Below are 12,484 nucleotides of genomic sequence, written 5' to 3'. Positions count from 1 at the left end.
GCATGGTTATGCCCTACAGATTCTTTCTGCTCCACCAAATGTTTCCCCCACATCAGAGCGCATCTCAGAGAAACACACCTGTCCATTCTGTTGCAAGAGGCACAAGTTTTACTTTCCAAAGGAGTTATTGAGAGAGTTCCGGACTTGAAATAAGAGAGGGTTGCTACTTTCACTATTTCCTTGTGCCAAAGAATTATGGGGGCCTACGGCCCATTTAAGACCTTCGACCTCTGAATCTCTTCCTGCAGAAGGGCAAATTCGAAATGCTTATGCTGGCCCAGATTCTGTCAGACCTGGACCAGAGCGACTTGATAGTATCCTTTGACTAGCAGGATATATAATTGCATATACCCGCCCTGCAGTCCCACAGACGTTACCTGCGGTTCAAGGTAGGCCAGGAGCATTTTCAGGTTGCTGTGCACTACTTAGGCCTCAAGCAATGTTCCTCGGGTGTTCTCGAAAGTGATCATGGTGGTCTCTCCTCATCTTTGATGGTCGGGATGCCAGTTTTCTCCTACAACGAGCCAAAGTTATACCTGGCTCCTTTGCAGAGACTTCCTTTCATTGGAGCTGTCCTGGAGACAGTTCAGTTTAGGGCCTTCTCTCAGTTACGACGAGTCCAGGATACTCAGTCTATGACGCGCTATTTCAGCCTCTGTCCTGGAACTCAATGAGAGCAGCTCTGAGGCTTCTTGGCCTTTTAGCCTCCTGCATCCTCCTTGCCGACTACGCCAGGTGTCATATGCGGGCTCTGCAATGGAATCTAATGTTTCAGTGGGTCCAGCACCAAAGAAACCTAATGGATACCATTCAAATTTTGAAGGAGATGGCAGCTGATCTGTAGTGTGCCTGCTCAACCACAATTTGACCACTGAAAGGCCCTTTGTCGCCCAAAGCTGACATTGTTAACAGATACTGGCTTGGAGAGGTCATCTGGCGAGGGTGGAGATCAGGGGACTCCTGTCTCTAATGAAAGCCATTAGCTTGCTGCAGTTATGAGCCATTCGGTTGACCTTAAAGGCCTTCTTACCATCCATCAAAAGGAGGATGGAGCAGATTCTTATGATCCACACCACCGCCATGTGGTATTGTATAGGGTGGAGTGGGGTTCCAGGCCCTGTACCAAGAGGCTCTGCACCTCTGGAGTTGGTTAGAGTGTCGGGGCATCTTCCTGATCGCGCACCTCTTGGCAGGGTCTTTGGATGCCAAAGCGGTCAAGCTTAGCAGTTGAAGTCTGGCAGACTGTGGAGGTGACTACATCACGAGGTGAAACAGTGCATCTTCCAGCAGTGCTGAAAACCCTGGCTAGATCTTTTCTCTATCGTTGAGAACGTACTGTGTCAAAAGATGTGTGTGTTGGAGTTTCTATGAGAACACAAGCTAGGAGATGCTTTACAGCTAGAGTGAAGCTCAGGACTACTGTATGACCAGACACAAGTCATTCTAATGGCCACGGATTGCATCAAGAGGGTTTCTGATCATGAGCACTTGTCCTCCGATTAGACTGTCACTTTTGAAGAACCTCCTGTCTCTGGAACAAGGTAGGTTTCTGCACCCGAATCTAAGCAATCTACACCTCCTTGCATAGAGGTTAAATGGCAGTAGTCAACTGCGTTTGATATGTCGCCGGAAGTGGTGGATATCATCCTCGCTGTCAGGTGCAATTCCTTGAAGTCTATTGATGCTAAGCGATGGCTTGTTTAAATCCACTTTTTTGTGAAGAGGTTTATGAAAGGCTTCACACCCATGTCTCCTAAACTAGTGCTTCATCAAATGTTTAGAACCACAAACCAGTTATTTGAGTAACAAACTTTTGCAACCCACCCACCTTTAATCAACATGAGGCATACACTTTGTTAGTGTAACTAAAGCATCCTGTGGTTGCACACTGTCATGTACAAACAGCACATTTTCTATTCAAATGGCCACTAAATGCATGCAGACATGCAGTGTTACTGATAAAACTGTATTGCTCACAAATATTTTATGTAAATCAGATTTCTTTATTTTTTTTAATTATTTTTTTCCACCATCAGTATTTCACCAAGCATTACAAAAAAAAGAAAAAAGGAGATAATCCTTACGTTAACATACAAGATTAATCTACACCAAAGCAAAACATAAAAAAGAATGTAAATCAGATTTCAGTGAATATCATTTATGCATCACCAAGTAACGTGTATAGCTTTGTTTTGATCCTATTAAAATCTTTGTTTCCATCACACTTCAGAAATTCCCAAAAATATGATAATTTTTGCTTCCCTAACTGCTGAGTGTGTACAATTTATTTGTTACAAAACATTATATCCACGCTCTGTAACCCAGCAAGGCTGTCACACAGTTCACTTTACTTTTCTTTCTCTGACTGCAAAGTGAGAAAAGTCTACAAATTCCAATCCCCACGTTAATATAAGCAGCAATTTGTCATAAGACATAGCCTGATATGTCACCTCTGTCTTTGAAGTGCAGCAATTGTGACAAGATAAATGCAGAATTTAAATGCATTTTTATTTATTGCTTCGACTTTCGCGACCCACCAAAAACCAGCTTGAGACACACCAGTGGAGCCATTTGTGATGCAATAGTGGGACCTTAATTTGGTCTTAATGTTTCTCATTTGCACACCCTTCGAGTAGATACATAGCTGCTTGTTGCGTCTCTTGACAGTGAAGGCTATCTTCCTCATTGTAATTACATCAGCTTGTCATAGGAGTGAGCTCCAGGTTCTGTAGGTGCATCCATCCTTTATCACTTTTTCCAGACAAACTGCTGTTGAGTACTTGGGCAGCCTTGTTTTCTAAAGTTGCGACTCATTTCCAAGTTGGGCTATCTGTCACCCTGCCTATGTTTTTCCCCTGCCTAACCTCTCGAAAGAGGAGGAGCGAATTCCACTGGACCCCAAAAAGACTTTAAACGCTAATACTGACCTTTTCAAAAGCACCATATGAACGATCAGCTTTTTTCTAGGGTTCTCTACTGCCAGGAAAGGGAAGGCTGGGCAGAAGAGGACCCTCTTGATGTGGATATTTCTCTGCATATAGGTCGGCTACGCACTGGCCAAGAAGCAGCCACCTGAAGGTCTGGGAGCCCATTCAACCAGAGTGAAGGCTGCTACCACTGCATTATATTTCCAAAGACAAGGGAAACCCAAAGCTACTTAGGGACCAAGGCTATGAATATCTTTAAAGGAAAGCGTACTCCTACAGTCATAATTTGTTTCACAACCCTCCTTTGCCGGTTGCAGTCCGGCACAGTCTCCTGCAGCCTCGATCTGTTTCAAATCCTGCCTCCTCCGGCTGATTATTTTCATTTTCCACTAACCAGATACAGCATGTGAATGTTATACATGAGTTCAGCTGATTCTGTATCTTATTGGCTACATCAATTCCTTCTCCTAGCCGCCTCTATGGTTCATCTAGTCACATTGATGTGCCGCAGCTTTAGATTTATTCCTTCATGATTGTCCATTGGCCCGTGACTTCAGCCGCCTCAAGCCAACATATCACATCGTTGATTTTTCGCAGGCATTTTATTATCTCTGGCATAATTGGTTGTGTCCTGATGATGATCCCTACTTCCCTGTAGGGAATCAAAATGTTGTCCACAGTACCATGACTCCTATTGTTATTGTATATTGGTTTTTGCGAGCATATGTACTTAACAATATGTGGCATGTCTAGTATGCTGTCATTGCAAGTCACATGGCGAAATGTCTGAGTCTAGATGTTTTACTTTCTTTTTGGTTGTTCTCCCACTTTATTGATGTGTTATTTTAACCTTAATAAGTGGATTGGTTTTCCATTTGGACACTCAACATAGGCTTCATTGTATTTCTATGTATCGATTGCTGTGTTACTTCACGAGTAAGAGACCTTTGTTCCTTTAAAGATGCTACCACTGCGTTGGCACACATAGTGCCTGTTCTTGACATCTGCCAGGCTGCAACATGGGCATCAATTGATACATTCACAGAGCACTTTTGTGTTAATAGCCAGGTCCGGTGGCAAAGACATTTCACCCACTCAGTCCTGCAAGACATTTTGGTGTAAGACCACTCCACAGACCCTCCACCTGGGGAGGTACTGCTTTGGTATTTATTCTAAGGTGAGAAGTCTGCGTTTAGAAGTATCCATAGGGATAACGAGTTACTTACCTTTGCTAATACTCTTTTTAGTGGAGGGTGTATCTAACTGCAGATTCTTTACTGCCTTCCTGCCTCCACGTAACCGGGAGGTCTCTTTTTCACATCTAAAGAGGTACTTGATTAGGAATCTGCAGACTGGTACTACTAGTTGTTGGCACTCGGCTTCTGAAGGTGTGGAAAGAGATAAACAACTAATTGAAGTCCGTGCACAGGAAGGTGCTTAAATGCTCCTCTGCTCCATCATTTCGGAGCAGTACGGAGTCAATGCAGAGCTGCATGGCAACACCTAGCAATGTGCGGGAGTATTGCTGGGGAAAAGTTTCTGGATCTAGTCAGGAGTCATGAGAGCATTCTAGGGTGAAGAATATGCTGTTGGATAGGGACTCCAGCAGAAAGAGCGTTACAAAGGTGAGCAAATTATTACATAAGTACGGAGGTCAGACACTGATATAATTTAGCAGATTTATAAAGACAGCTCCCACAGTTGATATATAGAGATTATACTACATGTAGATGCACAATCAAGGGTCCCAGTATCCTGTCTAATCATTTTGGATCCTCCATCCAGAATTAAAATCTGTGCAACTTGTATAAGAATATTACAGTTTAGATAAAATAAGCATCAGCCATGGTTGATGCATTGTTAAAAAGCGGACATTAAAAAAAGTTCTAAAAACAAGTTGATGATTGTCCTAAAAACATCAGGAAAATAATGTATTAATGTACACAAAATATGAAAAATCTTCTAAAGTTAGAGGATGCAAGTTATGATTGCAATATCAATTAGCAAAACTTTGTAATTCACCATAATATTGAAACCATATGGAATAAACGTATCCAAAAAATACATGTATTCAAAAAAGTTTTTTTAATATGCGTTCTTTAGCACCCCCTCGTTGGTTTGGAGGCAATTTCTCCCTAGCCAGTGAGTCTGATGTGCTTTAAATCCTTTGTGAAATGCTCATCTTGAAAATGTCATTATAATTTTTGTCTCCTTAGTTTTTGTCTCCTTCTCTGATTGCTCTCATAAATTCTCCTTTGGTCTATTAAATGTCATATGGTTGATCCAGCATATCTCCTTTTGCAAATACAATTTATTTACAATATGAAAAATTTTGCCTAAAGGTTGCTAAATGTTCTGATCATCTATTTTTTGTCACTTCAGTCATTTTTAATAATTGCAGCCACTGTTTTCCCCTCTACCTCTTTTAAAATCTAAGGCATTTATAGAAGTATTTACATAGTTTCAACAAGTTGGAGTAATATGATTGGGTCATTTATATTTCGTATTGCTAATCATTTGATAATTGAGGTGAACAGCATTGGTTCTCGAATGTGCATGTCAAAGTTATAAAAAAAATCTTAGACTGGAATTAGTCAGTCTTTATTGTTTATGATTATCACAAACATTTACAATATTTGAACAGATAATCACAAGTAACACAGATTAATAAGTATAAAAGAGAACTTCTACATCTTCAATAACAAATGATTCTAAAAGGTGCCAACAGATTTCGTTATACAGTCTAAAAGTATTTTAAAAATATATTTTTTAATTGTTTTCCATCGAGATAGTTGCTCAACTGAAACCATGAGTGCGGTGTTATGCAAACTTTGTATAACATGTTGTTCCATTAAAATTAATAAGCGGACAGTAGAGCTTACATAATAAAGGCACGTGAAATCTGATTGTAATTTATGGGGCACAGGTATCTTAAATTATTGCGACAAGTGTGATGATGATCTGGTGATGTGTGAGACATATATGGCTGCCAACTTTACTATAAAAATCTATTATAGTGCCAGTGCAGTTTTATTGGAAAACCATTGAATGCAATCGGCCTTCTTGAATATATATATATATATATATATATATATATATATATATATATATATATATATATATATATATATATATATATATATATATATATATATATATTTTACAAAACCCAGTTGCTGTAACCTAGCCTATTGCAACATGCTGGTGTGCTGAGACCAGCTTGATGGTATTTTGTTGCAACAGTGTGGATTTTCGATAAAGTGCAAGTTCTTTGACAGCCACAGTAAATATGAAGGGCATGTCAAAAACGCAACTAAAGGTAGACCTTGATTGCTGAGGAGGATGTTTTACTCCACTATGATTGGTAAGGTTCAGTCGGATCTCTTGGTTACAGCAGCGTAAAATGACAGTAAAATACAGCTGATTTTTACCGATAAGTTTCTCTAAATAATAGAACTACTCATAAAGGAGGTCCAAGATTGGGGTTACCAGGGACTGCATTCTACACCCTGCTGGTTAAACTTGTTAGCTGCCAAGATGACAAACCTGGTAAAAAAGACATTCAGGATGTTTTTTCGGGGTACAGACAGGCTATAATGCCTGCCGGCATGTGCGAACGCCCAGTTTGTTCCATTCTCCTCTTAGGCTAGTCCTGCTGTTTTTAGGCAATGCTGGGCAAAGACTTACCACGTTCTCGAGTGATTCCTCATTGAGGCTACAGCCCCTGCAGATTGTGCTCTCACTTGGGCGACGCTGCATTGGTAGATGGTTAAGAAAGAGCCACTCCCCTAGCCTGAGCGCCATTCATCTTGTTTTCCAGTAGACAGCATAGGTGCTGGAGATCTAAGATGCAACAGTGGCTGGTACCTGGCAATGATTGACCAGACATGCCGACATTTGGCTAATTGTGCCTGGTCTGCGTGAAATGACAATAGACAGGTGCTTCTCCTTAGACATGTTTGAACATTTTGTTGGGTTAAATTGTTATCCCTTGGGTCTTTTGCCTCCAGGACCTGGAAGCAGTCTTCACGATGTTGATGCCGTGGTCTTCCTGGCAGGCTAAAACTAATTTTGAGCCAGAGCGAAGCCTCCGGGGTACTTTGCACTTGCCCTTATGTACCCGCCATTGTCTGTGAGGCCAAATTCAAGTCTAATCTGAGCCGGGGGTGAAGATTTCGGTAGTCTGAATACTTGCTTGTAGATTTTACAACCAGTTTGTTCAGTAGGCTGGAATCTTTTCATGTCAATTTCAGCTGGTATTATTTTTTAATCACCAGTCAGTTTACGGTCAGTCACTTGTGTAATTGTGATGTAATATGTCATTTTTTGTCAGTCTATGTAAACAGTTAATTTCAACAGCCCTGTCACAGTCATCTAAAATGTGCTGGCTGTTTTTCAGCTTCAAGATTTGGAGGGATTTATCAATGAAGTGTTGGAATTTTTAAATGTATATTACAGTAAAAAGTGAAACCACGAGTTACAAGTAAATTGGTGCTTCCTTTTATAAACGATAAACTAAACTCTCCTTTAATTTCAAAACCACACACGATCAAAAGGAATTGTAACATTTTCGAAGAGCAAAATTAATTATTCTAGACAATTGGAAAAGAATGAGGGAATACTGCTTTAATAGTGATATGCCTTAATTTAACATTTGTGCAAGTTCTGTAGAAAGGCGATTCTGTATTCTTTCCTGCACGTGTGTTTACTTGGTTTAGAAATGTGAAGATGGCCGCCAATACCACATATGTTACAAAAGTGTTTTACTTGTAATTACTTGTTACTGCAAACAACTACCTGTGTACATTTCACTCTTATTTATTATGTTAGTTAACATGGAATGTTTTTTAATTGGCTTATTTAACTATTTCAAGGTTGGCCAAAGCTGCTGTGGTTTGTCACGGAATCAAAACACCTTTCGAAACCTCCTCGCGATTGGTTCCCACATATCAAGGATGCAAATAATGACACTGCTTACATTGAGGTAAGATCAAATGCTCTATTAATGAGATTTTAGTATATTGTGTATTTCTTAGAATTAGGGTTTGTTTCTGAGAGTCTTGTTTCCAAAGCCATCCGCACATTCAAGAGCACTCCCATAGTTCATGTAAACACATAATCTCTTGCAGGAATGTTTGTAATTAAGGCGAAAACACCACAAATGCTTAATTGATCCATGCAGATAGCTTAGTAGCAAAATATTGTCCTGAGTTGAAGAAGAGAATGACTAATGTGTCTGAAATGAGGAAGTTCAGGCTGGGGTTACAAATGCAGCAGACTCTGCGGAAAGTGCTGTAATCTAAACTCTGTCGTTTGTTGCAACTTTGAAGGGAGATCTTAATTGACTTTTTAAATTAGTCTTCATAACAAAAGTATTGACCGGCCTTTTGTGCAAAGTCTGGATTCTTAGACGTGGACCCTACAAATACCAACTGTTAAAGGAACCTTCACCCATAATGGATAGGGAATGTACTTCATTCATCTGCATTTTCATTCTTGCCTGAGACTTGGTATCATAGCCGTAAGCCACCTGTGAGACCTTCTTCTCTGTGATGAACATTTCTAGACTTATTCCACAGTTGCCACAGACTACACACTTTTACTAACCTAAGTGGTAATATTGTTCAATTGAGGTGACCCAATGCGTTCATTGATGTCTCTATATGTTTTTTTATGCTGTTGATTTTTTAATGCTAGTACTACACTTGATGTTATATTTTATTCATATATTCTATACATAGTATCTATTATTTAAGATGTGGGTTGTGTCTGAGCATTGAACAAAAGGCAAAATAATATGTTTGTAAACACATGCAAAATCCACCAACATAAAGAAGAAAAAAAACACTCATTAGGAATAGTCTTTTGAGATAATCTTTAAAAGAAAACTGTTTTCCCCCTTTGGGAAACTATTAAAGAGTTGAATTAATCCACAACTCTAGTGGTTCTGTGTTATAGGAGGTCACTGCCAAAATCTTTGTTTTAAAGTATAAGGTTCTAGAGATCCGATTGTCTTTAGTAGGTGTTAGTTTCTAAGGCAAGTTGACACCCTGACCTTTGCATTAAGTTGGTAGATAGAAACTACTATAACAATTGCCTTATGAACTAAGCAAGCCCAATTAAAGTGGAGAAGGGCTTACTGTATTAGCCAGTACGTCAGTAAATGGGTCATATGATCGAAGCAAGATACCAGCATGGTTGCATTATGAAGCGCTGCCATGACTTGGACCAAAGATGTATTATTGAGCAAGCCAAGATAGACTTGCCTGACTTAATCCATAAATGGGTACAGCCTGTATCACAGTTACAAAATGAGAAAGTTGAATGATTTTTACATTTTTCTACTGCAAAAACTTTCTCTTATCGATTGGTCTCTCATATGCATCTGTGAATGTTAGAAGAGTGTGCACTGAGCAGAAGCCTGTGAAATGTAGACTTAAGCAGAATATTGATTCCTGTTCCACACTTTGTGAAACCCTTAAAAATCTGATGAATGGAGATGGGAGTTTTGGAGGAAAATGCCCCATAGATGGTTTTATGGTGCTTGCTCTGCAACTTAAAGAAAATTACTAGTAGCTTTAAAAAGGAATCTACAAATTTGCAAAGAGGTTCAAGGTTGTAGGAGAGAATATACTAACGTGATAGACATCAATGCTTGCTGTGAGCAATTCAATGCTGGGAAATTTAGTGATAGTGGTACTTTTTGGAAGTTTATTAATCTGCCTTTTTTCCAATAAGCCACATGCCCCAAAGTTGAAAGGCTTCATCCCAGCTGAAAGTTGTTTTGACCACTTCAATCAGCATTATTTAACCATTCAGGTTAACATTGAGGGAGTGGTCTAGGAGTCTGAGCAGAAGGAAATGGTTTATGAGCATTTATGTCCCCCTTTTGAGGTTAATGAAATAGTAACAGCCTTTAAGGATAAACTGAGTGGTAAGGCCCCAGGGCCAGATGGAATACCTACAGACCTTTTTTTTTTTCAGAACAAAATTTGATTAGATTTTGGTAGCTGACCGAATATACGAACCAAAGCACGCTCCCTAAGAATCAGAGAGGCGGTGTGCATATAGTAGCATCAACTTTAAGGACATTCCATCAACATTCCCCCAGAATCCCACCCTCAACTATCCCACCCGGTACCCACCCTCCACCCCGCACGGTGTCTACATTGTTCATCCAGAGGGGCTTTGCAATCTCAATAGCTGTGTGTGTACCAATTCACCCAGAGTCAGTAAGTACTCGATTCGCGTCAATGGCTTGAGGCGCCGGGGGGTCCAGCAGTAGACCCCTGTAGTCCGCCCATTTCCTCCAGACCTTGAAGTGTTTATTGGGACACCCCCTGGCCTCAAATATTGGGCGTTCCAGGCCCATGTTAAAGTCCATGCCCCGTTTCCACACCTCCAGCAATGGGGCTCTAGGAGCCTTCCAGGCCCGGGCTATATCTCTCTTGGCCACTGTGTGGCCCAAAAGAAGCAGATGACGTTTATATATATATATTGCCCCCGACTCGTTCCATAACATGGAGAATACCCAATTTCGGTGAGCGGGGTAGTTCCCAGCCCAGCACTTCCTCCAAGCAATCCCACACTCCAGTCCAGAATCTCTGCAATCTCACACATTCCCACACCGTATGAAGAAAGGAGCCTACAGCACTTCCACATCGCAAGCACTCCGGGGACGCTATCAGCCCCGCCCTCCACAGTCGCTCCCTCGTGTAGTACGCCCTATGAAGGTACTTAAATTGAATGAAGCGCAAGCGCACCGCTATCGCTGCGCCCCTAGGGGCCTCCAGGGCTTCTCTCCAGTCCTCTTCCTCCAAACTCCCTATCTCTCCCTCCCAAACCGATCGCAATTTATCAAGGGAAGGGGAGCAGTGGGTAACTAGTGTTTGATATATACTCGAAATCTTTCGGGTTTCTAATTCCCCCATGAACAATTTAGCCTCCAAGGGGCTGAATTCTGGCAGAGAAGTCAAGTCCGCTATAGTGGGGGTCAGGGCGTGTCGGAGCTGTAAATATCAAAGAATTGAGATTGGGGCATGTCATATTCATCCCGCAGAGCCTGAAAGGACTTAAGGGCCGTGCCTTTCATGACGTGGCCCAGCGCCGAGACGCCGATAGCATCCCAGCCATCAAAACCTCGCAGGGAGGCTAGAGACAGCAATCTCCCATTGTGCCACAGCGGGGTTTCCCTCGTTAGTCTGTTCCACCATCCCAGGTGGCGGAGCGCGTCGCGCCACACCCGGAAAATTGTCTGAGTGACCGCTGGAAGTCTTTTTCGGATGGCCGCCGAGCTACCATCTTAAAGATGGCAGAGCGTCCATAGACATTCAGGGGCATCCTGGACCATATTTGCATGTCCGACCGTATTGTATCCCACACAGGTACCACATTGCGGGACCACAAGACTCCTGGCACAGTTGTCAAGAAGACCCCCAAGTATTTAATACCTCCCGCCGCCTCCTGAAGGGCCGAGGCCCAAGGACCCAGGGCCCCCTTGCCTCCCAAGACCCACAGTTTCGATTTCTGCACATTGAGCATGAGACCGGACACTTCTCCGAAGATACGCATTATATCGAGGACCCTAGGACCCGATCTGTTTAGGTCAGTAAGAAAGAAAAGCACATCGTCGGCATAGAGTGCGATTCTGTCGGATGGGCCCCCCACCCATTCCACCCCACGTAACTGTGCATCCATCCTCACCCAAGCCGCCAGCGGCTCCATTGCCAGGGCAAACAGGTATGGCGAAAGAGGGCATCCCTGCCGGGTGCCTCGGCCTATAAGGAATGAGCTGGAGACCGCCCCCACCACCCTTACCGCCGCTGTCAAGTCTGTGTATAGTAAATGAACGTAGGACAAGAAACGCGGGCCCAGATTGAGGCGGAGAAGTAGTGCCCGAAGATACGACCAACTGACGGAGTCGAATGCCCTATCTATGTCTGCTAGTAAAAGGGCCGCTGGGATGTCCGCCGCTCGCGCCGCTTCCACCACCAACTGCGCCCGTCGAATGTTGTGTCTCGTCGCTCTGTGGGGCATAAAGCCGGCCTGGTCCGGATGGACCAGGTCTGTAATGTAAGGGAGAAGGCGGTTTGCTAAGGCCTTAGCTAAAATCTTTGCTTCAAAGTTAAGTAATGAAATCGGACGGTACGACTCAGGGCGATCCGGCGGTCTCCCCGGTTTGCAAAAGACCACTACCTCCGCGCTACAGACCTTTTTAAAAATAATACGACCCTGCACTAACTAATGTATTAAGGGCTACTACTAGGCACACTCTCTCCCGGCAAAATGGTTGGAGGGCCAAATTCTACCAACATTTAAGAAGGGCGATAGAAATAACCTCTGTTTCCATTGGCCAGTATATCTGTTTGATTCTACAGTTAAGATCTATGGGAAAGTCCTTCAGGCAAGACTCGAAGCATGGACCGAACAGAATGCAATTCTCTGAGACGTCCAGTCAGGTTTTCACCATGGCTTAGGGACGGTAGAACAGTCCCTTAATTTGTACATACTACCTGCAAAATATAGTGAAGCCAAAAGGTGCTGCCACACATCTGCAT

At 42.4% G+C, this 12,484-nt stretch overlaps 1 protein-coding gene across 9 annotated transcripts in view; it reads left to right on the top strand.

Annotated features, from left to right (window-relative positions):
- Nucleotides 1-12,484, top strand: part of DIP2C (DIP2 acetate--CoA ligase C (putative)) — a 1,026,208-nt gene that overhangs the window by 765,460 nt on the left and 248,264 nt on the right. For all 9 annotated transcript variants that reach the window (XM_078663289.1, XM_078663292.1, XM_078663288.1 and 6 more), the window contains one exon: nucleotides 7,802-7,911. In XM_078663289.1, coding sequence (XP_078519415.1) covers nucleotides 7,802-7,911 — 110 coding nt within the window. The remainder of the gene's footprint in view (nucleotides 1-7,801; nucleotides 7,912-12,484) is intronic.

This window comes from Lissotriton helveticus, chromosome 10, assembly GCF_964261635.1.
Source record: "Lissotriton helveticus chromosome 10, aLisHel1.1, whole genome shotgun sequence".
In the NCBI taxonomy this organism is placed as follows: Eukaryota; Metazoa; Chordata; class Amphibia; order Caudata; family Salamandridae; genus Lissotriton; species Lissotriton helveticus.
The sequence above is the reverse complement of the archived record's forward strand: the minus strand, read 5'-3'. Positions and strand labels throughout refer to the sequence as shown.